Genomic DNA, 25,393 nt, shown 5'->3' with positions numbered 1-25,393 from the left:
AAGTATATACACACATATTATATTATTATACATATATACTATATCAGTAGCAATTTACATACATACATAAATACTATACAGAGATTTAGTCCACTTGCTTTATTTCGCCTAAATAAATAAACTGAATACTACATGCATTATTGATTAAATAATTGTTTGTTTGATTGATTTTTTGTTTGTTTGCCAGTTAAGAACGCGATATACCGAAATATTGTATTCGTATTATTACAATAAAAGAAAAACAAAACAATATCTGTCTGTGTATGTTAATGTCTAATGTAAGAATAAAGTCAAATTGTGTATTAACTTAATTATAATTAATTTATGCCATTCTATAGCTCCTTCTTTGGTTCCTCTGCCGCCAATTGATTCGATGGCTTATCCAAAAATTGGTTAATACGCTCCTCTGTCAGTGGTTCATTGCTATTGAAGAGTTTTTCCATTTCGGCTCTTTCATCTTCACCCAACTCGCTTGCCAATTGCTTGGCCATTTCCTCCAGACGCAATTGATTCTTTGACAAGTGTCCAGGCAGCCAAAATATTGTCTGTATCATTCTAAAATCATTACCATTAATATTAATGAATCCTTATTTCATATTTTATATTTACTTGAGCAGTACATATCCACATAAGGCCAATAAAAGGCATAGGCCTGATGTCTTAAACATAGCCCAATAGTCGACAACAACTTGTTCATGCCTCATTTTGGTCGCGTCTGCAAGAACGTACTATATCTGTATCAGTCGGAGCTAACAAGTCCATTAAACTGTCATATGTGGTAATATGTGAAATCATTTCAAGAGCTAGCCCAATGTTGTGGCCGTCGCGTCGTCAGGGGCAGCCAATTGCAAACGTACGTGTAAAAAATTAAAGTCAAGACCAATCATGTGCAAGGAAAGGAAATCAATACAATCGAAACTGACCCTTCAGTGCTTGACTTTCCCTTTTTCTTTGAATACAAAGAAGATACATCTATTTTACTCAAAACTGTCCATTAAAGTGTTAGGATATGCTACTTGAAAATTTCTCCAAATGTTCCTTATATTTCAAATCAATCGATTTAGCATATAACTCTTTAATGAAAGGTATCATATCCTTTCATACATTTTCTGCGTATTTAGATCGTGAATTCATGATTGGTTATAAATATAAAAAAAAACTTTTAATTTTCTTGATAATAGAGACAGGTGCTAGCTTGGGAGGGGGTCTTGGCCTCACGCCATCGTAAATCAGACATCAAAAATCCGCAATTGAAATCAAAACATCGCCTCTGATTAGGCCAAATGTCCATTTTTAGCTTCTATATACCTCTGAATATTTGATTACAACTTACTATCGATAGATAATGATAGTAGACGCAGATAGACGACCTCTCCTATATAAAAAGACAGTTGGCGATCGCACGCACCACAGTAAAAATGATGGGAGCCTTTCAAGTGGGCATCGTTTTAACCATTTTGGGCCTAGCCCTGGCCGGAGAGAGGCCAATATCGGATTGTGTAAGTCCAGCTAAAGGGAGAGCATTTTAGTTTAAAGTTTTAACGAGTATCATGATAGGCGGAGCGTATTGTCGATGATGGCTATGCGGTGGAAACGCATCAAGTTACCACCACTGATAACTATATTCTGACCATGCATCGCATACCGCCGAAAGAGAGTGGTGCACCTGTGGTATTGCTATTTCATGGCATGCTTAGCTCATCCTCGGATTGGGTGCTAATGGGACCAGGAAAGGCTTTGGCATACATTCTATCCGATGCTGGCTACGACGTTTGGATGGGCAATGCCCGTGGCAATACCTATTCCAAGGCCCATAAGTACTGGCCAACATATTGGCAAATATTCTGGAATTTCAGTTGGAACGAGATTGGCATCTACGATGTGCCAGCCACAATTGACTATATATTGGAGCATACCGGCCAAAAACAATTGCAATATGTGGGCCACTCACAAGGCACCACTGTCTATTTGGTAATGATGTCAGAGAAGCCAGAATATAATGACAAAATCAAGTCCGCCCATTTGCTGGGACCTGCCGCTTACATGGGAAACATGAAGAGTCCCTTAACACGTGCCTTTGCCCCGATTCTGGGACAACCCAATGCCATGGTTGAGTTGGTCGGTTCAATGGAGTTTATGCCGAGCAATCAGTTTAAACAGGATTTGGGCATTGAAATGTGCCAGGCTACCTCACCCTATGCCGACATGTGTGCCAATGAGATCTTCCTGATCGGAGGCTACGATTCCGAGCAATTGGACTATGTAAGTGAATAATAAATTGTCTATTTAGTATAATTCTTCTATATTCTCCATGTAGGAGCTATTGGAGCATATTAAGGCAACTTCTCCAGCTGGAGCTTCGGTTAATCAAAATCTGCATTTCTGTCAAGAGTTTAATTCGAAAAAATTCCGTAAATTTGACTATTCGGTCATCCGTAATCCCTATGAATACGGCAGCTACACCCCACCCAACTACAAGCTAAAGAACGCCAAGGCACCTGTCCTGCTGTATTATGGAGCCAATGATTGGATGTGCGATATAAGTGATGTGAGACAACTCCGTGATGAGCTACCCAACATGGCCTTGGACTATCTAGTGCCGTTTGAGAAATGGGCCCATTTGGATTTCATTTGGGGTACCGAGGCCAAGAAATACGTATACGACGAAGTTTTGAAGCAGATGTTATCATATGAATAAATTTTAATTGACTTGCAACTCAAGCAGGTACTCTATCTTGATCTCATCATCCTTAGTAAGTTTGCTTACAAAGCGATAATATCCGGGTATGAGAAAACGTCCCAAACGTCGTGCATCCAGTGGATAGTCCCTGAGATGATAGTGCTCTGGCGGCAAAGGACATGTATCCGGATGGGGCGCATTTGAATATTCTTTGAGGCTTTCATAGAAGAATTCCTTGTAATAGGACTTCATGACATCGCAAACAGCCAAATGGGGGATGTTAAGGAACTCTTCAAATTCATCGTCGGGATTTTCAGCACGATGAATTTTAATGTGTAGCTGCAAGCAAATTTGTTGAGTTGCCATTATCATTGATAGAAACTATGACCTGAATACTTACTTTCCAGTCGTTGTCTACGGTTTCATGTTGTTTCAGTTCTCCATTAATCAGCAGATGTCCTTCCTCATCTCGTTCACCTAAATGCAATTCGCTTCTAAAGGCATGCTCATCCTCTCGAATCTTTTCGATCTTGTGTAGCTTTACCTCCCTTTCCTTGGCTTGAAGCTGATGCAGTTGTCCGGTCAGCAAGATGCAAAGCATCCAAGTCCATTGATTTGCCATTTCACAACCCAATATGAAATGACTGCGGGCAACACACAATATTTATATGGATCAAGGGACACGTACTTAGATGCAATCGGAAGTTGTCACGGAAGTGGACTTTGTTAAAATTAATTAATAATTAATTATTGCCTTTGTTTGGTTTTGTTTTTTTTTTTTTTCAAAATTTAACCATTTCAATGTTTTATTGCGGAACGGCACTAGTAAAATCAGATGCTCGACCATTAATAACAATTACATATTTAATTAATAACAAACACGGCAATGAAAAATAATAAGTATGCATTGTCGAATCTAATCTCTCAAAGTTATTTATATGAAGCTAAGACATAATATGCAACAATTAAAGCATCTTTATAGTTAACAAATAATATATTTTGGCTTAATTAAAGCTTAAGCACAAATGCAGCCGAATGTAGCTGGAATGTTAGCATTACGATTGGGTTTCTTGCTAAACATCTTTTAACTTAGATTTAACTAGAGTTAACTGGACTTGATGTAGCCAAAGTTGAGACGTAACTGTTCCAAGAACACAAACGTGATTATGGTATGAGGACCCAGACGCACAAAAGCCGGAATGTAGCCCTTGAAGAAGCCCATGGGACCCAGTTTGGCTGTGTGTCGTACAATATCCCAAAGCCCGTTGTATTCTCCGGGTTTGGCGTTCATTGATCGTGTCTTCAGCACATCCAATGGTTGGGTTAGTGTAGTAGCTATAGTGCCAGCTACCAGAGAGGCAGTGAAATGCGTTACCAGGTTATCCTTGAAATAGGGTGTCGACAGCAGGTAAACCTTTGTCTGATCATAGAAGGCAATCTGTCCAATGGTCATTAGTATGCCACGACCAGTTGCAGTTGTGGCACCAGAGAACAGACGCGTGAATCCTTCCTGTCGGTAGACTTTGAAGAGTCCATCAATGGCATTTTTGTAACTATTATGAAGAAAATATTGTTATTTCAGTCAACACAGCTCCAGTTAAGCATATTTTTTGCTGATTACTTACTTTCTACGTTGCTCCTTGGGTAGCTTCACATCATTCTGCATTCTCACATTGACCATATCTGCCGGTGTACCCACTATACCGCCAGCTAGACCAGAGAGCCCCGCCAATGCTATTTTGCCCGTGAAGGTGTCTGTGTTAATGAAATCCTTTCCCACTTCGTAGGCACCAAAACGAGTTGTCGAGTACGTTAACTGCCGCAACATGGATGCCGATAGTCCACTGTAAAAAGCCAATACGCCCTGTTCGCGTATAATTTTTGGCACCAACTGTAGGACAGACAGTTTCCCTTGCTGCGTTTGCAGAGTCACCTTAATCAAGTCCAAAGGATGTGTGCAGCAGGCAGCGCCAGCACTGGCCAAGCCGCCAAAATACCATCGGGATTGCTTTTGCTGGGTGGACATTTCGTCAAAATCGATATAAAATTGTTAACTGCAAGAGAGACCATGAAATTGTCCATTCTGAATTAGTGTGCGATTAGAAATTTACCTAGGTAAATATTTGTATTAGGAACAGCTTATTTCTATCCATGTGGCGGGGCTGGCATTATTTATTTAGTTAGTTAATTGTTACACCAGTTCTTCAATGTTACGTCATTGCTATGTATGTTGCACACCTGTGACTTAAGCGAAATCAGCTGCGCCGGGTGGTAACTAAAACGAACGTACAGTTACATCTTAAAGCTTTTCTATTACCCATTACTTATGCGCGCGCGCAATATTTAAAAATCTATTTTTGCGCTCAACAGCACATGCTGTTATTTAGCAGAGACAATCTTGTTTTACAGCACTGCCCCATGCCGCATGGATTTTGCAACACTAATCGCACTCGGTAAATCGGAGGAAAAACAAAACAAATTGTCAAGTTTTTATTTCTAAAAGCGTGACTAAATTAAAAATTGTGAACAGAATTTAGTTATTTTAGTCATCTTTTTTCTTTGACTGGTAAGTAAATGCAAGAAGTCATTCATTAAATATTAAACTTGTTACGAGAGTTTTAAAATGTGTGAACTTTTTGCTACGTAAATAGCGAATAATATTTAAGCAAAAGTTTGAATTTATTTATAAAGTACACAGCATTTGGATTTAATTGTGGCATTGGCAGAAGCATTGACATTGGCAATGAGCAATCTGCATCTCCAGCCAAATATTTGTTGATCTTAGTTACGACAGCTGTTAATACCCTTACAAAGAGTATAGTAGATTGGCCATATAGTTAGAAACGGAAAGAGTTAAAATATTTAGTTTTAAAAAACTCATAACCATAAAAACTGTTAGTGTTTAAAATGAGTTATAAAAACTTTATAACATTCGTCAGTAGATAAAAATTCTGGATATAATTTGTGTTATGTGTTATATTGGAATATAGAATGTAAAATAATAGAAATCTTTCTATAGAAATCTATAAACCGTTAGAGTATTTTAAAAATTTTTCAACATTTCAACATTCAATATTTTTTGAAAGTCGATTTTAAAAAGTTATTCTCAAATAAGCTTAATATCAATTAAAAGTACACATCTTTTTTGCGCCGAATTTTACTTAGTTTAAAATAATAATATTCCTTTTTTAATTCTTGGATAATCCATTTTAAAACGAGCCATGCATTAGTATTTAAACTTATTATTGCCTCGACTAGACACAGCTGGTTACAAGTAAAGATACATTGAACTTTAGATACTTTATCGCCAACACGGTTGGTGTTTTTTTTTACTTCAGAATCGATATGCAATATGTATTTTGAACTGCTCTTCGTACTTGTTTTTGTGTGTTTTGCCATAAAACAAATTATTGGGGCTCGATTCGTTGATATTGTTACCAAGTATAAAGGTATCCGCCAGGTATAAAAGTATTCACTCACTTATCAATAGCAATATGTTGTTTTTGGGTATTGATAACATCTTTATTGTTAACAAAATCGCAGCATAGGACATCTATTGTTAGCATTTGTTTGTTTGTTTATGCACGTCAAATTATTTATTTATTTTGTACGTTTTTCTCTGTGAGCTTGGCCACGTGCCGCATATGGTTCATAAATTGGAATCTGTTTTGAATATATGCATATTGTATATGTCTTACTCTTGTTTTAATAAATTTTATCTGGCTATCTAAACGTGTGTGGACGATGGTCAAAGTCGAATATTCAAACAAAAATCACATGATCCCATCAGATATGAATAAAACTGGTCGTTTTTTATAGAGTCGCGCCCCTTCTTCTTGAGTTGTGAGAACTACTAAATGAAACAGCTGATCCATCTCTTCGCGCCGTAGAGATCATTAAAGTCAAAAATAGCGTGATAATTGAATAAATCCCATCGGCACATTATCTGTCTGTCTGCCTGTTAGTTAGTTTTCCTAAACACTTCTCCAAAACGTTGTAATTGGATTTCAACGAGCGTGCATAGTAAGCAAAATTCACTCATAAATTGAATAGTTGCTAATGTGCAACAATTGCATTTTCGGATAGCAAATGCATTCGCTGTTAATTCCCTTCCGGCTCATCCAATTGATTGAACAAAAATTACCTTGAAATGTGAATTGTAGTTTGTTGCTGTTGCTTGTTACCGCTTTCCGTTAGCAGAAATATAGATACAATTTTTGTTGATATTTTGGCAAAACACCGAAATCCGAAAAAACACACTCAAATTACGAGAAAGAAGCGAGAGCGTATAAACATTCGAGCGACGACCTCAGCACGTCATTGCTGGCCACAAAAAAACTGGTCTCGCCTAATTCGATTCGGGGAAAGGGGATGAGGTCCGGTCAGCTGTCTTTGGCTGGAGAAGGCAAGCACAAACGTTGCGTTTGAGCACAGAAATCGTACTGATCGCACGTTGGCGGCATGCTATGTATGTGAACCTCTGTGCCGCGGGTCTCCTTGTACCAGCCAGTCAGCCAGCCAGCCAGCCATTTGCCGGCAATCGAGCAACGCTCATGCTCTCATCTGGGGTAAATGTTTGGCTTGCATATATGAAAGTAGCTTTCTTATCGCACTACAGAGTGACAGAGCGGTCAAGGCGAGCAATTCGGAAGTCTTTTTACTTTTCTTATGTTGGATTGGGATCGAGCCTTATGTTAGTCAGTTGTCAGACAGACCGCTGGTTCACCAGTCAGAATCTGAAGTGTGTTGAGTAAGTTAAAGTTACGACAACGAGAAAAAGAGGCAAGAGAGGGATTCATTTAAAGAGTACTACAACTGGTGAGAGCTTTTTTTTTTTTTTTTGTTATTATGACGTACCTTTTCCCACTCTCTATCTTTATAAATGAGTGAGTGAGTGAGTTTTGTGTGTGGGTATAGTATGTACTATATCTATCTTTGTATGTATGTCTATGTTTTGATTGTACAATAAATGTTTATACATAGTGTTCTGGAACTCGTTGGTTTCTTTGCTGTTTGATGACCATTTCCATTATCTCACACCTTTAATTCATGTTTGTTTCGTTGTTGTTTTCCTTTTTTTTTATCAGACTTTCTGTTTTGACTTTACCTATAGCCCTTTCCACCATACCAGACATAAGCTCTATGAAACGTATCAAATTCTCGGCGCCCTGTCAGAGTAATATAACTTTATGTAATTAGCGCAAAAAATGTACGTCAATTCTGAGCATGTGGTTGCCAAAAATACTCTCAAGGCATAGGGCTCGTCATCATGGGACATTTCTGCTATAGAAATATTATACAATAAATATTCAAATGCTTCTCCATTACAATTGAATATATCCATTTAGATTGAAATGTTAATCATCGTGTTGCCTAATTGAAAATATTCTCATTGACTGGGATAAGTTCTCTGAAAGCAAATGTTTGATGTACTGGAAAAAACTATTTTACTTATGTATAACTGTAGGAGTATTTATTTCTTCATTCGCTCTATCTAGTATATTTCTCCATATTTTATTTGAGATAATTAGTTGGACTTCAGTTTTTAGAATCTGAAAGAATTTTAAGATAAAAAAAATACAATTTTTAATATTTGAAAAACTTGTTTTAGAACAACAAAATACATTGCCAACTAAGAAATAATAATTAAACTAACTACTTTAATTTAATTTGGAAATAATAACGGAAAACAAACAAAATTGAATTAGTTATATTAGTAAGAATTTCTTTGTTAAATCAATTTTAAACATTTAAAATTGTTACATTTTTGGGGTAGTGTAGTTGAATTTATATCGCTTCTATTTTAAATTTCGCTTGCATTTGGAGGTCCCAGTTTAATTAGAACGCATTTGTTTGTTTGCTTCTATTCAGTTTGTTTGGCAAATATTGGATGTTTCATAGCAACAATCTCTGGGTGTATAAGTTTGGGAGATAAGTTGCAGCTAGCACTGGTAGATAAACATTTGAACCGACTTTTATTTGACTGCTTAGAAGTTATTTAAATACTCTAATACACGTTTTTGCAGCATGTCCCTCCATTAACACATTGCTGATGTTTTATTTCTATGTGTTAAAATTTGATTAAATAGTGCCTTTTGGTCAAAACATTTACACTTGCCAAATATTGTTTAAAAAAAGCTTTCAAAAAGCTCTCGTTGTTATAAATTTCAAATTTTTGCGCCAATCTCAAGTTCTGTATAACAGTTTTCACTATTTCGCTCTATTACCTACACATTTGTCTTTTAAATGAAAAGGGTAACATCTGTTATTACGTTTAGCAAATCAACTTAAAAAGTCCTTAAGAAAATTTACACACCTGGAGCCCCGTAAAAATAACTTTATTAGCTTTCCAAATATTTTGTATATCAATTTGAACAGAAGATATACATGTGTACATTTCCTAACTTTGCTTATAAACGATATGAAAAGGATATAAATAAACAATTTAATTGAGAAGTTTTTGTTAGATGTTATTTCTAGATATTTCTAAATAAATATCATTGCATTGTATTCAATATAGAGTAAGAGAAAAAAAAATTAAGAATGATTTGTTGAATTGAAATTTGAAAAGGGCAAGAAGATTTAGACAATGACTAGTCAAAGCCGCGTTCTTATTTCGGTATAAACGTCTTCTACAGATTGAAAATGAAACTGCAAAATGGCAATACTAGGAATTCTTACAGGGCTAAAACAGTGGGATGTATTTTAATGATGCACTGGCGTTCGATCACCTCTCAAACTTTATTGGGATGATATGGTTTTTTGTGTGGGTCTTTTTTTGTGATTTTTAATAAACGTTTAATAAATTGCCTTTTGACACAATTGCCCTTTACACCCAAACCTGTGCGTGGTTGCTCGGTTGTTGGCCACGTGTGCCGCTGACAGCAATGATGAAGTGACAAAATGGAAATTCTACCCGACTCCCTTATATGTATATATTTATATATGTATCCTCACTGCGTGTCAATAAATTAAAAAAGTCTGCGTCGCTTTGTTGATTCGGTCAAGTCAAGTATTCTGAACCTTTGGGTGCCTAACACGTGACCCGAAGATACCTATAGAGGTTGGGTAGCAAAACGAAATATTTCTGGCTAATTAATTGAACAATTTTCATGGCATTTACAAATTGACTAAACGTCTTCATCTCTTCTTGTTTTTGTAGATCTGCCGAACGATTTGTCAACATTATGGCGGCCTCCGTACTGTTAGCTTGTGGACTAAATGAACAAAAGTTGCCCGGGTTTGTTCACATCAGTGAAGAGTCGAATGTAGATGGCAGCTTTCTAATCAGCTGCATTTTGGGACAACGTTTGCGGATATCGAATGCAGGAACACTTCTTGTCTGCTTGCAGCATCATTATCAACACTATTTCAATGCTGGCATGCGTCTGGGATATAACTGCAACATATTTTTGGGCAAAACTCTAAATGTGATCGATGTGCTTAGCGATATGGCCAACGAGGGTTTCGACAGCAAATGGCTAAAGACCGCCGATGGTCTCACATTGACCGAGCAGCTGATAGAGGATATTCGTGCTCAGCTGGCCAGTAATTATAGCAATCGCAATAGCTACACAATATTGATTGACAATCTGTCGATACTTTTCAATTTGGGGGCTAGTAAAGTACAAGTTCAACAATTCTGCCAGTCGCTGGCTGCTTTGGCCAAGGAATACGAAAACCTGACGGTTATCACAAAACTAAGTAACAGCGATATACACCAGTTGACCGATAACAATGTGGCAAAGCTGGGAAATGTCCGTATTCAGGTGCTGCGGTTAAAGAGCGGAGTATTCCGGGAAGTTGATGGCAAGCTGTTGATTGAACGAGTCCTTGATGAGGGTAGCTATGCCTGTGAGGAGACACGCAAAGAGGTTCTCTACAAGGTCAATGATCGCAATGTCAAGATTTTCAATCCCGGCGAGGTTGGAGTTAAGGTGTAATAGTTCTAAAGCCAATATACTATTTGCTATTTGTATGAATTTTTCAATAAAGCCATTTCATTTATTTTTTTTTTATATTGATTCAACTTTAATCACAACAGTTCATCAATTTTGTTGTGTTTTTGCGCATTATATGGACAACTGCTGAATTTATGTCTGGTCACGATCAATAAAGGTCAAGCGTAAATGACTTTTCAGTAACCAGCCGCAAACACCATGGTCAAGCCAAGTGAAATTTCAGCGCCAGTAAAGTTTTTGCCGCAACCAGATAAGCCCAGGACCGCAAATGGCGTCGCAGACAATAAAAACAGGCAATTGAATTTTATTCAACAACGCAAAATGAAGTTGATAACGTGAGCCCGGATAACTGCCTAGTGCAGGATTGTGAACCCTCAGACGAACCCTCAGACTTTTTACCTGTCGCAGCACAAAAGCCTTTTGGAAAAATATATATTTTTAGCAAATGAGACCAAAAATCTTATAAATTATGCCAAGTAGCACAAATAATTTAAGTTTTTTCTTGAAATTTGATATTTTGCATATAAACTTCAGGTTCATGGAGTTAAAGGAATGAAAGGATTAAAGGAATCGGGCCACGCAGCAGAAACATCTTGGACGAAAATACTAAGTATTTTGTCTAGAAAAAAGCATTAATTAAGTGTGGTCGGTTACCAGGGATTGCATAAATACCCAAACCCTTTTTCTTCAATCGGTTTCAAGACAAAAGGTTTTTACTGGAATATATTTTAATCAGCCAGTTTTGCGAGTGTGTTTGTTATAATTTATTAAAGTTCACTAATAGTTCACTAGAAAGTGCTTGTTTGTTTTTCTGTTAAATTAAGGCAAAATGTCAATAGTATTTGAGAAAAAAGAAACCATATTAAAGAAATATCACGTATAAGTATTTGGCTTAAGACAAAAAACAAACAGATGACTTAATTAATTATACAAATGCTTTTGTTCAATCGAGCGCTAAATGTATTTATTGAAAGTTGCTGCCAGACCAGCATCAGGGGACACTCACAATGATTTCCACGCACACACACACAGCGAATTTCGCAGGGATTTTTGCTTAAAATGCAAAACGCAAAGTGGAAATAAACTGGGAGAACACAGACTTAGCAGGAAAAGAAATGTTCTATTTATGGGCAAATAATATTGTTGCTTTGTCCTTGGTGACATCAAAATGGATAAAAAAAACAGGTTATATAAACTGTGTTCTCAATACTTATATAGCACGAAACGAATGAGTTTGTCTTGATTAGATAGTTATAAGTGGCTGCAGAAAAGGCAAGTCAATAATAATGTCATATTTATGGGCCAAACAAACAAAATACAGCATACTTCTACGATGTTGATTGGAAAGTGAATGAGAAATTATGGACACCTTTGTATCTACATTTGTAAGTTTGTATCGACAAGAATCTATCTAGCTATTTAAAGCACTCTAAACAAATTAATGAAGTATTAGTTGTAGACCAGGAAAAAATAAAACAAATCATAAATTACAAATGAGGAATGATGGAAATTCGTTCAGTCTAGAGTTCTTCATTTCTGTGTTTTAGTCACTAGCTTTCTTCGTTTAAGAAATAAATATCATATATTTTCATACAGAGTCTGGCAATTGATGACAATGGCGTCATCATGCACCAACAACAAGTACACAAAATATAGCGAATGCCATAATTTATTCACATAGGCTCAACAAGACGAGAACATCGACGATGACGACGACGAGAATGGCGATGTTGGACAAAAAAAAAATCGGCAGGAACGACATAAACATAAACTCAGCTCGCCTGGCTGCCCTTTCATCAATGATAATAACAGAGTATTAGTGCGGTCCAGGCTGCAAAATTGGGCAAGCATTGACTAAAGTACAATGACCAAGCAAATGAGAGCCCTTCACACACACACACACTCCTTTTTGGGGCATCAATTTTTCCCTTTTTTTTTAGATTTCATCGCCATTGTGTCGCCCGCTAAAGTATTATCTACAGCTTCACCACTTTGCCATCATATTTTTGTGTTCGCCCCACATGGCGTATGTGTAATATTTATTTAACTGCCTCCACGCAACCAGCGTAGCTTTAAAGTGTTCGCGACTGAATACTGCTTTTAGCTGCCTTTTGTGTCTTGTTGGCAGTTGTTTATTTGATCAGAAGACTTTTGTCTTTGCCAAAAGAAAAGCGAACAATACAATCAAGCCGAAACTAAAGAACAAACAAACTTAACCGAGAAAAGTGCAGCAAAGAGAATAAAATCATGAAACGTCTTATCAACAAAGCACTTGAGAACAATAAGTTAAAGATGTGTTACATAAAAACTTCTAATTTACTTTAATATTTAAAACAATTCTTTAGACGAAACATTTGCCGCCATGTGTCAATGTTGAAACTTTTTGGCCAAAATGTAAACTCAAGTACCACATTTAATTGAATTTGACAGAGCAAAAAATCAAATGAAAAAAAGAAAAATTGAATTCCCAGCAATTTTTACTAATTTAACATGACCACAAAGAGAAAAAAAATTACATACAATTGAAATCAGATGTTGCCTCATGTTTTCGACTTTATTCTATGCTTGCCACATCATTTCCTAATGCCATTTTCGCTCAGTGTTGTGTCCTTTTTGCCCCTTCATGCTTTTTACATTTTCCCGTTTTCTGACATTCCGTTTCCGGCAAAGCAATTAAAGATACATTTTACCAGCTAACGAATTTAATAATTTTCATTCAAATGCTGCGACAGAATGCCATAATAAGTGTGCAGTGTTGCGCAAATATTTTGCACAGCGATTCATTTAATTTGTTTTTTTTTGGCGAATTTCAGAATTTGTGGAGAGACTGTTATGCACACAGCTTCATACTAATTTGTGATAAATAAACTCATTGCTGTCTGTAATAATTTCTGTTCGATCTGCATGTAATCGTGCCAGATAGGGGCAGGAAAAAGTATTCGAAATTGATTACGTTGCGTATACGCAACATTTCCCTGTGACCCGTTTCAGTTAATGTATCTATATCTCTCGGTATCCTTGGGATAAATTGGGTTTTTTTTCGAGTGCTGTTACTTTTTGTTACTTTTCAGGCATCAAAGTGCTTACCACTTTGCTGGTTGGCGTAGTTGTTGTTGTTGGTGGCGGTGGTGGTGGTAAAATTGGTGATGCTGGTGGTGCGGTGTGTGGCACTTACGGGAAATTTGAGCCGTTGTGGCATCCACTGTGGGCTACGACTGTGATTATGCGCTTGGTTGGGCTTCATGTGGTTATGGTGGGTATTTTGTTAACGTTAAGTGCTATTGTTTTACACCTACGCAACGCAAAAATTGAAATTTTAACTTAATGGCGTGACAATCTCTCTTTCACTCTCTCTCTCTCTCTCTCTCTTTGTTATTCTTAAACTGCTACACTTTTACGCCTATCCTTTGATGGCAGAGTGTAGGAGCTACACAGATCCAGGCATGTTTAAGCTGGCAAAACAATTACCAATTCCGATATGACACAGACATATACATGAAGACGGAGACGCACATTTCTGTGCCATAAATTGGGATAAGATAGAATAATGATACACACAAACAAACACAACAGCAAATGCATACATATATACACATCTATGAAGCAATAAGAGAAATCGAACCGTTTTTGCTTCATTTTTTTCTTTATTGGCTGGAATATATATGTATTAGTGTTTTTTTATGATAGCTTGTCCGTCAGCTGTCCGGGCAATCAGGCTGGGCAACGGCGGCAACACGTGGACATTCCTCCACTGTTATGCTCTGAATGTAATTCGAAGTTATGATTCGGAATCTATGTCAAATGTATGAAATTATAACGATTCTTTTTCTTTTATACGGATTTACGTTTCCATGTATTTATGTATTATCCTCGGTTCAGCTACTAAGTATGCAATGTCCTTTGGTTGGCATGTGCCTTAAGCAAGTAGATCTTGTGTCTTGTAAACCGTTAGAGATGGCCAATCAAAACGGCTAAGATGTTACAATTCATTGAGTTTAAATTTAAAAATAAGCGTGTGATTGATCTGCTTTTTAATGTTTTTTTGGTTATTTAGTTGACTTTATAGCTCTTGTAATATTCTATTCAGGGGAAAAAAACGAACAAACAACTCTAGAAATGTTCTGTTTTGCATTTAGAATGCCGTGTCAAATTTGGCCAACCCTAGCATGAATTTTCATTTTGCATCTTTAGCCAGAATGTCTTGTGACATTTGGCCAAGCTGCTAAGGTTGGCAGCTCTACAAGGCATCGGTCCATTGGGCAATCAAGGACTCACGGGCACGTACCCTACCGATATCATCTTGGTTTGGCCTCAACAAGAATAACAAAAGGCAACTTGTGTGCATTGTATATAGGTTGTCGCTTTTCTTTTGGGCCAAAATCGTTGCTATGCAGCGTTGCCTGTCTAGAATACGAAAATAGCCTTACATCCGCGATTGTAACTGCAATCAGAGTTTTTTCGTGGCTACGCCTTGTCTTATTAAATAGCCACTTATATAATATTTACGGCTGACCAACGAGTTTTGCATTTGATAAGCTTGGCGTATACTATAAAATTATGCGCCCTATAAAACCTTTAATTACATTTCACCCGCCTACACATTTCTTACGGGTTGGGTGTGTGTGTGTTTGGCAGTTGCCTAATTTGCCTTTTGCTGACGCTGAAGCTAAAGCTTCGTTTGCCATTGCCTTTTCGAGTCACTTCGAGTCACAGTTTATTGCTGTAATTTTCGTGAAAACTTTGGCGTTGCAGTAAATTTTTGGGGCGTCGACTTCCAAGTTCCAAGTGAAATAGACCAAGGCAAAGGGAGAGATGATGACAACGTGGTAAATATCAACACATGCCCGCTTCAGTAAATACATACACACACACACACACAAACACTAAGCAAACACCTACATAGACTATAGAGGCAACGTTACGCCCACATATACGCACACAGGTGGCTAGAAATTTACTGCCAGAAGTTGCAGAATTTTTGGCAATATCTTGTTGTAATTTTCATGTGCTTTTTGCTTTGTTTTTTTTTTTGTTGGGTTTGAACGGAAACACCAAAAGCAACAGCAATGGCAACAGTAAAATAAACACAGACAAAACCAGCAAAACCGCAGCGCAGATAATAGAAAACATTAAAGACGATTAAAGCACAAAATGGCTATGGAGAGCAAGAACTAAATTAGCGAGTTTTGTTATTTTTTTTGGTTATTGTTTGAAATGCGAGACGACGGAAACTCAAAGGATTAATTGTTGTCGTTGTTCATTTAGCTTGGCCCAATTTTAATTATTTCTCTGTTACCAGTGTAAATTGAAGCCAATCCAAAAGCCTCCGAGCAGCCAACTTTCCTTGTGGGTCTAGACTAACACTTATCAAGAATCTCACAGAGAGCCAAGTCAAAATCATGGAGATGAAACAAGTGATGACGAGGCCTGGCAATTTGTTTAATGAAATCATCAAATTAAATTAAATGTGCGGCCGCCAAAATGTGTAAGCGTAAGCAGTTGATTTGTTGTTGTTGTTGTTTTTACTGTTACTGTTGTTATGTTGTTACTGTTGTTGCTATTATAAGACCGAATGAAATATAAAACCACAGCTTGACATTGTGCCTCATGCGGCAAGCTACTGGTCCAACACGTGCTCTCGTCCTGCCCTATCCCCATTTTCTGTTCCCGGCAAAGTCAGAGACCAAGTAATGCTGTTCGGCGCGTGCTACTCGAGTGGAGACGCCACGAAATTGGACAAGCCTATGGGTTTGCCTAGTAGGCCATCGTTTTTCCCCCAGCTGCCTCAATTACATTATTAATCACATCAGTGGCAGTTGTATTTTAAGCAGCTTGCATTTCTGTGTCTTCTGTTTTTCCTGTAGCCTCTGGTTGAAGTCGGCTTGGCCAATAAATTTATTGGCCGGCAAACTTTTTCAATTAACACAGAATTATGCAAATTGTGTGGGTGCCAAAGCCCGTGGCTTTTCAAATACTTTGCAAGTCTATAAAGAAAAATCAATGAACATATATGTACATATATATCGAATTCAATTCTATATTAAGAATTTATTTCTCTTTAGAAACAACGTGGCGAATGAGTGATATGTATCAATTTCCAAAAGCGCTGCAAATAAAAATGTAATGTAATTTTATTTGAAAAGTAAGTTGATTATTATTTATTAACTTATGAAAACCAGTTTTGTCTCCTTTAAAATTAATTGTTACACTTAAAAAAAAAACACATTTTTGAAATATACACTTAAAATTATAATGGTTTAGCTCAAAATTAAGTTCTTAATGATGGCTAATATAGCTGGATATACAATTTGTTCTATGCATGTATATCTATGCAGTTGTCTGCTCATTAAGACCCAGTCAGAACATGCCAAAGTTGCCAGAGGTGGTAATAAATTCACTTAAATATGCTGTGTGCCACATTTGCCTCATTATTCGCAAACCAAGAGACTGGCATGAGAATCCTTGCACACACACTGAGAAGGAGGCGCATAAAGTGGGTGGGAGACTTTCGCCGACTGTTAAAGACTTGACATTCACCGCGTTGTTGCATTCACATTCAGAGGCAAAGCCAAGTTGCTCCATTCATCAGACTCAGACACTACTATATATGTTGGTATATATATATGCACATACGTATATCGCAGTCACATTGTCTTGGCACACAGAACTGCGGCTCATTGTGCTCTTTAGAAGTTTGTTCATGTGCATGGTGTGTCTGCGTGTGTGTGTGTGTGTGTGTGTGGTGTCGGGTGGTTCCGTGCTCGTGGAACTGTCTCGTTACGCTTACTTAGCCGCTTAATTTATGCATTGTGCACTGCACAAATGATGCATTGTTTCAGACAGGTTTAAAGCAACGGCAGACTATAAGTATATTTGGTATATAGGTTTCTGTCTACTCCTTTGAAGAGAACACTTAAACCCAAAGACAGATACAATGCATTCACCGATCCGTGCAAACAATTCAATCTTTTCAATTACTGCAACTTGCAATATTTATTTCTTTTATGACAACCAATTAACCCGAGGGCTTCTTCCAGCAGAGAGCATTAAAAGGGGGAAATCGAAATATAATTTGCTGTATTCGCTTGGACAATAAAAAACGAAATCAATTTTTAAATTGATTTAATGTTGATTGATTATGGAGTTCTTCTTATTTTATTATTTGTTTCAATTTAAAATTTTGACTTCTCTTTGTTTTCGTTATTCCGTTTGCCGTTTACTGTTTAAGTTGCCATTTGTTGATACAATTCTTACCTACTGACAGGGAATAAATAAAAAAGCAAAAGAAAAGGAAAAAAACTGTAGCATGCTTGAAGGCGCTCACATTTTTTGTTTCTTTTCAGTTTTATGTGTGTGTGTGTGTGTGTGTGTGACTGTATGCCCCATCACGCCTGTTTATTTAACATTGATTTATGCATTGAGTGTTTTTAAATGTGGGAGTGCTATTTATGTTATGCCATTTTTTTGTGCTCCTCTTGGCACTTGATTTGTGGCCTGGACAGGGCGTGTTGTCCTGACGAAAGGTCACTTGATGTATGGGAACTTTAACTTTTTGGCTCGTGAATCAAGTTTGCATATTGGCTGCTGTTTTCTTTTCACTTTTTCTCCTCAGTCGAATGCTGTGTCAGCAACAGCAATGGCAAATAACCGAAATTATATCAAATATTATCCCTAAAGAAGTCTGAGGACGGGCTGCCTGTCAGCTTTTGGTAGCTGACCGTGTCAAGAAGTTTGATAAATTTGATGAGATTTGCTGCTCATTTGTAGACAATGTTTCACTCTGAGAGCCATTGCAATGGCTGCTGCTACTGCTGCTGCTGTTCAACATCAACATTACAAATGGGAGCCAGACTTGAGTCAAACATCTTGTCTGCATTTGTTTGTTGTGAGTCTGATGCTGTCAACACTGGCATTTGTCAGATGAAAATGCCAGTTGACTGGTCAGCAAATTCAATGCTTAGATCACAATCATTTCAATTAGTTAGCAGAGATATGTATGCAAATTTAAGGCCACAATTTCAACCACATGCTGAGCACATAAGAAATCAAACAAATAATTTAATGTTACTTAAAGTCACAGACGAATAACCGCAGGAGGCGTAAGACCAACTAACCATTCCCTTGCCCTTGCCCTCTATCCATGTGTGCGCGTGCTGCTCCAGCAGACCGAAAGCTACGTGCCAGACGTCGACGTAGACGTTAAGAGAGCCCTCTTCTACCACGACAACCACACACCCGGACACCCGGACACACCATATACATATGTATGTATGTACGTACCTATATATGTATGTATTCTTTGTATGTATGTTGAAAGTCAGGCGGTGTGCCAGCAGCTGCGAATTAGTAGCGTGTGCTTCACTTTCTTCTGTTTGTCGTTGTGGAACGGATGTTGACAACATGTCCTACGAAATGTAGACACATGTCCTTCTTAACAAGCTACCGGTCTGCTGGTCGGTAGGTCACTTTGTGCCGTTAACTCGTTTCATTCACTCCCTTTCAGCTGCCAACAATATACATAAATAGTTGTAATGCCTTTCTCTTCTTTCTGCTAGCCATTTGCCAGCAATTGTTTGCCATTTTAGTTTTGTATGCTTTTTATATAGCATGAAATTGATTTAATTACAAATGCAACAAACTTTCGGCCATAATGGAATGTCGGCTCATGAATTTCAATAGAGTACTTAGTATTGATTTCTAAGCAAGAGTATTCACTGTCTACTATTTGGTAGTTTTTATTCTCCTACGGAAAATCGAAAGCAATTGTAAGACCAAAAAATGGAAAAGTATTAAATTTATACATTGTGAGGATGTGCAGAAAATATCCTAGGAGTTGCCATCGAATTTACATTTAACTTTTGAATTGATGTTTGCGTTATTCCATGTATAGATAGATGCAAGTATAGACACATTGTTCATTCATAGATTTGTGTTTAAAATATGTTTTGAGTCTAAAGTGCATCGAAATTATAGTTCCTGAGCTCACACGGTAGCCGGTAAATTTTTTTTCCGAGAGGAAGATAAACTAAAGCTATTTCCGTTCTTTTGTAAATTCGTCTGGATCAGTTCAAACTTTTCCTACTGTCCTATACTTATCAACGATCGAGCTTCTATATAATATATTAACCATTGAACCGATTGGCCAGGCAAAAAACTTATAATTGGCTGTAGTCTCGCACAATTTAATCAGAATCGGATAAACATACAAACAATCGCATTCCATTTTTGTGTCGATATTTCGGTTCCATGCCTCTACGACAAGAAAGTGTAGTGCCAAAATTTGCTAGAGTAGGCAAACTTCGTTTTGGATAATGTTAGTATGTCTTTCTGGTTTTATACTACATTAATAATTCATGAAATTTTAGCATTAAATATCTCACTGTGGCAATTAAACTAAATAAGCTTAACTGTAGATCAGAGCTTTGAAATAATGCTTAAAAAACTCAACAAATTAAATTTAAAGCAACGCTTTTTTTAGAAGTTTTTTTCCTCTTTTGTGTAATAATGTGTGGTATCTTTAGTTGTTGATTTGAAATCGTTTACAAGTGGTAAACTTCCACTATTTCATAACTGGCCCGAAACTTTAAATTTCATGATATTGTAATATTTTAAAAGCTACGATCGAGCTTTTGGAGCTTTTACGAGCTTTTGTTTTGTTTATAAGTGGCATGGCTTCGATTGTTTTGGTTTAGTTATCAATTTAGTCCGCAACTGTAAAGATAAACGAGAATTCAATTATTATTACAACAATGTCGTCAGACGAGAAAACCTATCACGAAGATGAATTGGTGGCTCCTACGTGGCTAAACGCTCAGTTTTTGGAGCAGGTGCTAAGCTCCTATGAAGCAGATGACCAAGTGAAAGTGCGCAGTGTCAACATTTCGCCGGCCACACTTAAGGGAGATCACTATGCCAGTATTATGTTTAGGGCAAATGTGAAATATACCAACAAGAAGGGAGACAACACGAAGTCTTTAATAATCAAGACCATGCCCGAGGTGGAGGGCTTTAAAAAGGATCAGTTATCTGAATCGCATATATTCAAGACCGAAATTGGCATGTATTCGGAAATGCTGCCCGAAGTTGAAAGAATCCTAAGGGCAGCAGGCGATGATACTAAGCTCTGTGCTGAATGTATCTATTACAGTCTTGAGCCAAATCAAGTAATCATTTTTGAGGATTTGGTGGTCAGAGATTACACTGTGCTACGCGATCGTGAACCCACCATTTCAGACACTAAACTGGCCCTCAGCAAAGTGGCCAAATTGCATGCCATCACATATAAGTTGTTAAAAGATGTTTGAAAAGTTTAAATTTAGTATATTGGATTTGCCTAAGATCATGGAGGATCCTTGTATGGACAGCATGCCTTATTTTATCAAAATGCTAGAGGATTATCCCCAATTGACCAAGTATAAACCGTACTTTGAAAATATTCGCAAAACTTACTTGACACGTTGCCGGGATGCATTTGTTGAGTACCGCGAAAATCCTCAAGAGAATTTTTATTATGTACTCTGCCATGGAGATTTGTTCCGCAGGAACATGATGTTCAAACATCAAGCTGAAACTGGAGAACTGGAAGACTGCCTGCTCTTGGATTTTCAAATGTCCAATGTGGGTCCTATGCCCAATGACATTATCTATGCGTTATATCAACTATTTTCACCGGATCAACGAATTAATCACCGTGATGAATTGATTGAGTACTATTTCGCGGAAAACATAAAAACATTAAAGAAGATTGGTTACACAGGAGAATTACCGAAACTCACAGTTTTCAAAGAGCATTTGTTCCGTCTGAGATATATGGGTAACTTTGAATAGATTCACATTATACATTTTCTCGTTTATTAACTTTTCTTAATTTGTTTTTCAGAAATATTTCTTCTTATTTCTTTCCTGCCTTTGATTTATGGCCTGAAGAAACAGCAGGCAGTGGATGCCCCCAGCTGGCGGGACTCTGAAGATCTAAGACACAGTTTTTATCACAATGATGATTACGCTAAGGAAGTTGAGCAGCGTTTGCAATATTTTGTCAATAAGGGATATTTCCAGGAATAATTTACATATTTACTAAATAAATCAGAGGCTAATTTGAGCAAAAAACCATAGTGTTAACTCTAAAGGACTCAAAAGACGTACCAAAGAACGGATGGACAGAAGGACGAAGCTACATATATTAAATTTTGTATGGTATACAAAAAAAACAAGAATTACATAAATTCTGCATAAAATAAATTGATAAGATAGCTTTTTGTTATAACTATTATTTGTTTATTCATTCGAATTCAAAAAAAGCTTTTCTTATCTTTTTTTGTTTTGTGCAGTAACTTGCAGTATGTTAAATCTCAAAGAAATAAGCTTAATCAGACTAAAAATTTGGAGAAGTAATTAAATTGCAGTGAAATGACATGCAAAAGAAATTTGATAAAGTTTGCTGGTTCCTTTACTCATTTTATATTTAATTCTTGGTACTTTTACTGTGCTTATTAAATATTTAGATTAACTTAGTTTTTTGCTTTGACATTTTTAGATATTGAAAATATTCTTTTGACTAACTCCTTAGTCGCCAGACTTTGCTCTTCATGTCTCTGTTTTATTTTATTCACTTTAAAATTAAATAATCCTAAGTGTAACAGTTTGCCAGAGTCTGGCCATCTGGAAAATGCCTTTGATATTTAGTAAAATTTAAAATTAAAGCAACAACCTTCGACCATGTAGAAGGACAAAAATTTAAAAATGGCACTTAGTAACTAAAGTACTCTGCCAAAGCCTATTCTCTGTAACAAGTTGATAAACAAACTTATCTTGAAACAAAAAAGAAACGACTTACCCTATGGAAATTTATTAGGGTCTTACTCACACATCCCTAGAATGTCAGCCTAAGGACTAGGTATAAGTATAAGTATATTATTTTATTTACGATTGGATTATCAGTACATTTTATTGTACAACTGACAATATTGAAATTTAATTTGCAGCTGTCCTTGCTTAAAATGGCCCAAAACAATGGTCAATCTGCCGTTCAATCAACCTTTATAACAATTGAATTTCACATTTAATATTATATTTTGCCTTAAATCTATTAATTAGCATAATTTAATGGTTTTTGTTTGTCATGACATCGCTGAACAGTCTGTTTGACTAATTATATATATATATATGTATATGTATATAGATCCAATTAAACCTCATGGAAGCCAACTGTCAAATTGTTTAGTGGCTTATAGAAATAATTGAATTAAATGAAAAATTAACTACAATTTAATGATTTTTTTTAGCATACATATGTACATATGTATGTATGTACATATGTAAAATGTGAAAAAATGCTTTAAAGTTTTCTGTCTGAATTGAAGGGAAATGTGTTTGTGACAGAAATTCAATCAATTTGTTTCAGTTTTAAACAAACTTGCTAGATGAAACTTTTTTTAAATTAAAATGACAATCAATGAAAAATCAAAGTATCTGCTAATTAATAAACTTTATTTGCTTATTTATACTTTTGTTCTGGCTGTAGCTGTGCATTTGATGCGTTTTATTAAGTTTTGCCAAGCCTCGCACGAGTTGCTTCAATTAATAGGATCAGCGTAAATTTGTTTAATAAATTTCAATTGTCAGCCGCTCCAAATGAGAGCCAAAGATGTTCCTTCGAGGCTCTGTTATTGACGTCACCAACGGCAACGGCAACGGCACTGGCAAAGGCAAAGGCAAAGCCCAAACAAATTACCAAAGACACGTTTTAGAATGCAAACACGTCGCACAATCCGAAAGGGGTGAGAGATCCAAAAGGCATGACGATTATACTTCAATTGTATGCAGGATTTTTAAGGCAAGCCTCTACTCTTTAAGGGCACAATCATTTGAACCAAGAAAAACAACCGAAAAAAAAACGCAAACAAAACATAAACAGACGTCAAGTTGCTATTCTCAGTGAACCCGTAGGGGGTGAATTGGGCAAGGGCAGTGGCGGTGGCGTTTAATGCTCATCGGTCCATATCCAAGTACAAGTCCATGTCTATGTCCATGTCCATGGTCAAGGTTAAGACACTTTATTGTAAGGCTGCAATTGTTCGAGATATTTCGAGTTATTTTTGGCTCTCGACTTGTGGCCCGAGCTGCAGCTAATCTTATGTTGTCTGCCCTTTTGCAGGGGGTTTTTCCTTTTGTGTTTTCTTTTTTGGCAAAACGGACACGAGCTGAGGCTTGGGCTCAAGTACATGGAGTACATCGAGGCCATAAAGCAAACACTTTTAGTTTGTTGAACTGCGAATCGGGTTTTGGGGGCGTTGTAGTTGTATATGGCAGGGACAGCGACTGCGTCTAATTTGTTGTCAAAAATTACCCTTCATTCCATTGAGGACGACATATTTTATGCTGCCTGCCAGTGCCAGCTGTTGGATTACTGCCTTGATTTTAAATTTTCTTTCGTTTTCGACTTAATTTCTGCAAAGCGATTGGAAGAATGGCAAATTTCCTATACATTTCTAAATAAAAAGTCATCAGCATTGAAGGCAAATGCTTCAATCAAGCGATCCAGTTTTAAATATTTAAATTAATGTTGCAGTCCTCAACAAAACCATTAATATTGTGGTGACTCTTTTCTAAATGCGGTTATTGTAAGCTGATGCTTTTATTTTTAATTAAATTATTTGTTTAAGCTACAGGATAGCGGAAAATTAATTAAAATCAGGTGAATAAATATTTGTTAGCATAAGTGCCCAAACAAATAAAATTGTAAACCAATTGGAGAATTCCCAAGGCTTCTTGAGGCCTCAGAGTCACTTGCTGTTAACTCATTTCTGTATAAAATATAATCCAATTCCCATTTCGCAGATTGCTGTATATCCCCCTCAATCTGTGGCACATAAAACAAAGTCGAGGATGTAAAGTAAGCTGCAGTCTTTTAAACGCAAGATGACTTCGTTGAGTCGTGGAGGAATTCATACAGCGACATGTAATTAAGTTCACCCGAACCAATTTGCTTTAGAAAAGTAACCTTTAAATTTTCTCTAAGTATTAGTATCATGAATGTATGACATACAAAGCAAATGCTGTCATCAAGTCTGTCGTTCGATTCATAAGTATTTGTGATTTTATTATTACAATTATTATTGCAAAGGAGAAATTAAAAAGAAAATAAACTTTTAATCGCTGTCGGTGGACTCTTTTGGAATTAAGCGTGAGATGGAATCGAAATGCAAATCTGAAGAGTTTGTTTATGATGGCAACTCAAAGGACCAAGAACAAATTTTAGAATTCATAACGAAGAAAAGTGAGGCGAATCATTTGCGTTCTTATTTTGATAAGAGCCCTGACTATGCGCCGGGACTAGTGCGCTCCAGCAGCCTGAACTCTTTACTGAATCACAATCAAAACATGGCAAAAGAAAATTCTCCAGTTGAAAGGCAGTCTAAACCGTTCCTGGGACGTATTCGTTCCATGGAGGCATTGCTTTGCAACAGTTCACCCTGGATCATGGAGGGTCTTCCAAAGGATGCAGACAAGCATTCTGCGAAAATATTTGAATCCGATGTCGAAGATGATCACAAATTAGTATCTACCACATTTACAATAAGCGATAAACAGTTTTCGGACCAAGCTGCATATGTCTACTACTCACCAACGAAATGCAATCTGTCCCCTCGGCAATTGTTTGGGAGCGATGAAGCAATGGATTCGCCTATTACAGCTTTGTCAAAAAAACTCGCACGCTGTCATCTCACAGAGAGAACTTCTGAGCCTTCTT

General features: G+C 36.9%; 6 protein-coding genes across 8 annotated transcripts; 3 read left to right on the top strand and 3 right to left on the bottom strand.

The window, feature by feature from the left end:
- Window positions 1-99: 99 nt before the first annotated feature.
- LOC6651337 lies at window positions 100-716 on the bottom strand. Its single transcript, XM_002073037.3, has 2 exons — window positions 610-716; window positions 100-555 (listed from the first exon to the last, which is right to left on the bottom strand). Exons 1-2 carry the CDS (start codon window positions 702-704, stop codon window positions 333-335), a joined length of 318 nt encoding a protein of 105 aa, XP_002073073.1. The 5' UTR covers window positions 705-716; the 3' UTR covers window positions 100-332.
- Window positions 717-1,418: 702 nt separating this feature from the next.
- On the top strand, window positions 1,419-2,698 carry LOC6651336 (lipase 3). The gene is made up of 3 exons (XM_002073036.3): window positions 1,419-1,499; window positions 1,558-2,262; window positions 2,318-2,698. The coding sequence occupies exons 1-3, from the start codon at window positions 1,419-1,421 to the stop codon at window positions 2,696-2,698; spliced, it is 1,167 nt and encodes a 388-aa protein (XP_002073072.1).
- Window positions 2,670-3,318, bottom strand: LOC6650469. Its single transcript, XM_002073035.4, has 2 exons — window positions 3,081-3,318; window positions 2,670-3,019 (listed from the first exon to the last, which is right to left on the bottom strand). The coding sequence occupies exons 1-2, from the start codon at window positions 3,300-3,302 to the stop codon at window positions 2,702-2,704; spliced, it is 540 nt and encodes a 179-aa protein (XP_002073071.4). The 5' UTR covers window positions 3,303-3,318; the 3' UTR covers window positions 2,670-2,701.
- Window positions 3,319-3,595: 277 nt separating this feature from the next.
- LOC6650468 (mitochondrial dicarboxylate carrier) lies at window positions 3,596-7,115 on the bottom strand. Of its 2 annotated transcripts, none has more exons than XM_015176932.3 (3): window positions 6,825-7,115; window positions 4,306-4,734; window positions 3,596-4,233 (listed from the first exon to the last, which is right to left on the bottom strand). In XM_015176932.3, exons 2-3 carry the CDS (start codon window positions 4,704-4,706, stop codon window positions 3,786-3,788), a joined length of 849 nt encoding a protein of 282 aa, XP_015032418.1. In that variant the 5' UTR covers window positions 4,707-4,734; window positions 6,825-7,115; the 3' UTR covers window positions 3,596-3,785. The 2 variants fall into 2 exon arrangements, with proteins under 2 accessions (XP_015032418.1, XP_002073070.1); XM_002073034.4 differs by lacking the exon at window positions 6,825-7,115 and adding an exon at window positions 4,792-4,912.
- LOC6650467 lies at window positions 5,120-10,687 on the top strand. Of its 2 annotated transcripts, none has more exons than XM_015176837.3 (2): window positions 5,120-5,246; window positions 9,843-10,687. In XM_015176837.3, exon 2 carries the CDS (start codon window positions 9,868-9,870, stop codon window positions 10,621-10,623), a length of 756 nt encoding a protein of 251 aa, XP_015032323.1. In that variant the 5' UTR covers window positions 5,120-5,246; window positions 9,843-9,867; the 3' UTR covers window positions 10,624-10,687. The 2 variants fall into 2 exon arrangements, with proteins under 2 accessions (XP_015032323.1, XP_002073069.1); XM_002073033.4 differs by lacking the exon at window positions 5,120-5,246 and adding an exon at window positions 7,394-7,498.
- A 9,665-nt stretch (window positions 10,688-20,352) lies between these two features.
- LOC26529332 lies at window positions 20,353-21,864 on the top strand. Its single transcript, XM_015176967.3, has 3 exons — window positions 20,353-20,939; window positions 20,971-21,454; window positions 21,521-21,864. Exons 1-3 carry the CDS (start codon window positions 20,391-20,393, stop codon window positions 21,703-21,705), a joined length of 1,218 nt encoding a protein of 405 aa, XP_015032453.2. The 5' UTR covers window positions 20,353-20,390; the 3' UTR covers window positions 21,706-21,864.
- The last annotated feature ends 3,529 nt before the right edge of the window (window positions 21,865-25,393 follow it).

The sequence above is a fragment of the Drosophila willistoni genome, chromosome 3R (genome assembly GCF_018902025.1).
Source record: "Drosophila willistoni isolate 14030-0811.24 chromosome 3R, UCI_dwil_1.1, whole genome shotgun sequence".
NCBI lineage: Eukaryota > Metazoa > Arthropoda > Insecta > Diptera > Drosophilidae > Drosophila > Drosophila willistoni.
This window is presented reverse-complemented; position numbering and strand designations above follow the sequence as displayed.

Bases quoted from the DNA above. Each gene is read 5' to 3' on its own strand.
- LOC6651337 (XM_002073037.3), bottom strand. From the start codon at position 704: ATGAGGCATGAACAAGTTGTTGTCGACTATTGGGCTATGTTTAAGACA. The intron at 556-609 runs GTAAATATAAAA...TAATGATTTTAG, and splicing joins TGTGGATATGTACTGCTCAA to AATGATACAGACAATATTTT.
- LOC6651336 (XM_002073036.3), top strand. From the start codon at position 1,419: ATGATGGGAGCCTTTCAAGTGGGCATCGTTTTAACCATTTTGGGCCTA. The intron at 1,500-1,557 runs GTAAGTCCAGCT...GTATCATGATAG, and splicing joins AGAGGCCAATATCGGATTGT to GCGGAGCGTATTGTCGATGA. The intron at 2,263-2,317 runs GTAAGTGAATAA...TTCTCCATGTAG, and splicing joins ATTCCGAGCAATTGGACTAT to GAGCTATTGGAGCATATTAA.
- LOC6650469 (XM_002073035.4), bottom strand. From the start codon at position 3,302: ATGGCAAATCAATGGACTTGGATGCTTTGCATCTTGCTGACCGGACAA. The intron at 3,020-3,080 runs GTAAGTATTCAG...ATTTGCTTGCAG, and splicing joins CCGTAGACAACGACTGGAAA to CTACACATTAAAATTCATCG.
- LOC6650468 (XM_015176932.3), bottom strand. From the start codon at position 4,706: ATGTCCACCCAGCAAAAGCAATCCCGATGGTATTTTGGCGGCTTGGCC. The intron at 4,234-4,305 runs GTAAGTAATCAG...TCTTCATAATAG, and splicing joins CCCAAGGAGCAACGTAGAAA to TTACAAAAATGCCATTGATG.
- LOC6650467 (XM_015176837.3), top strand. From the start codon at position 9,868: ATGGCGGCCTCCGTACTGTTAGCTTGTGGACTAAATGAACAAAAGTTG.
- LOC26529332 (XM_015176967.3), top strand. From the start codon at position 20,391: ATGTCGTCAGACGAGAAAACCTATCACGAAGATGAATTGGTGGCTCCT. The intron at 20,940-20,970 runs GTTTGAAAAGTT...AGTATATTGGAT, and splicing joins CATATAAGTTGTTAAAAGAT to TTGCCTAAGATCATGGAGGA. The intron at 21,455-21,520 runs GTAACTTTGAAT...TTTGTTTTTCAG, and splicing joins GTTCCGTCTGAGATATATGG to AAATATTTCTTCTTATTTCT.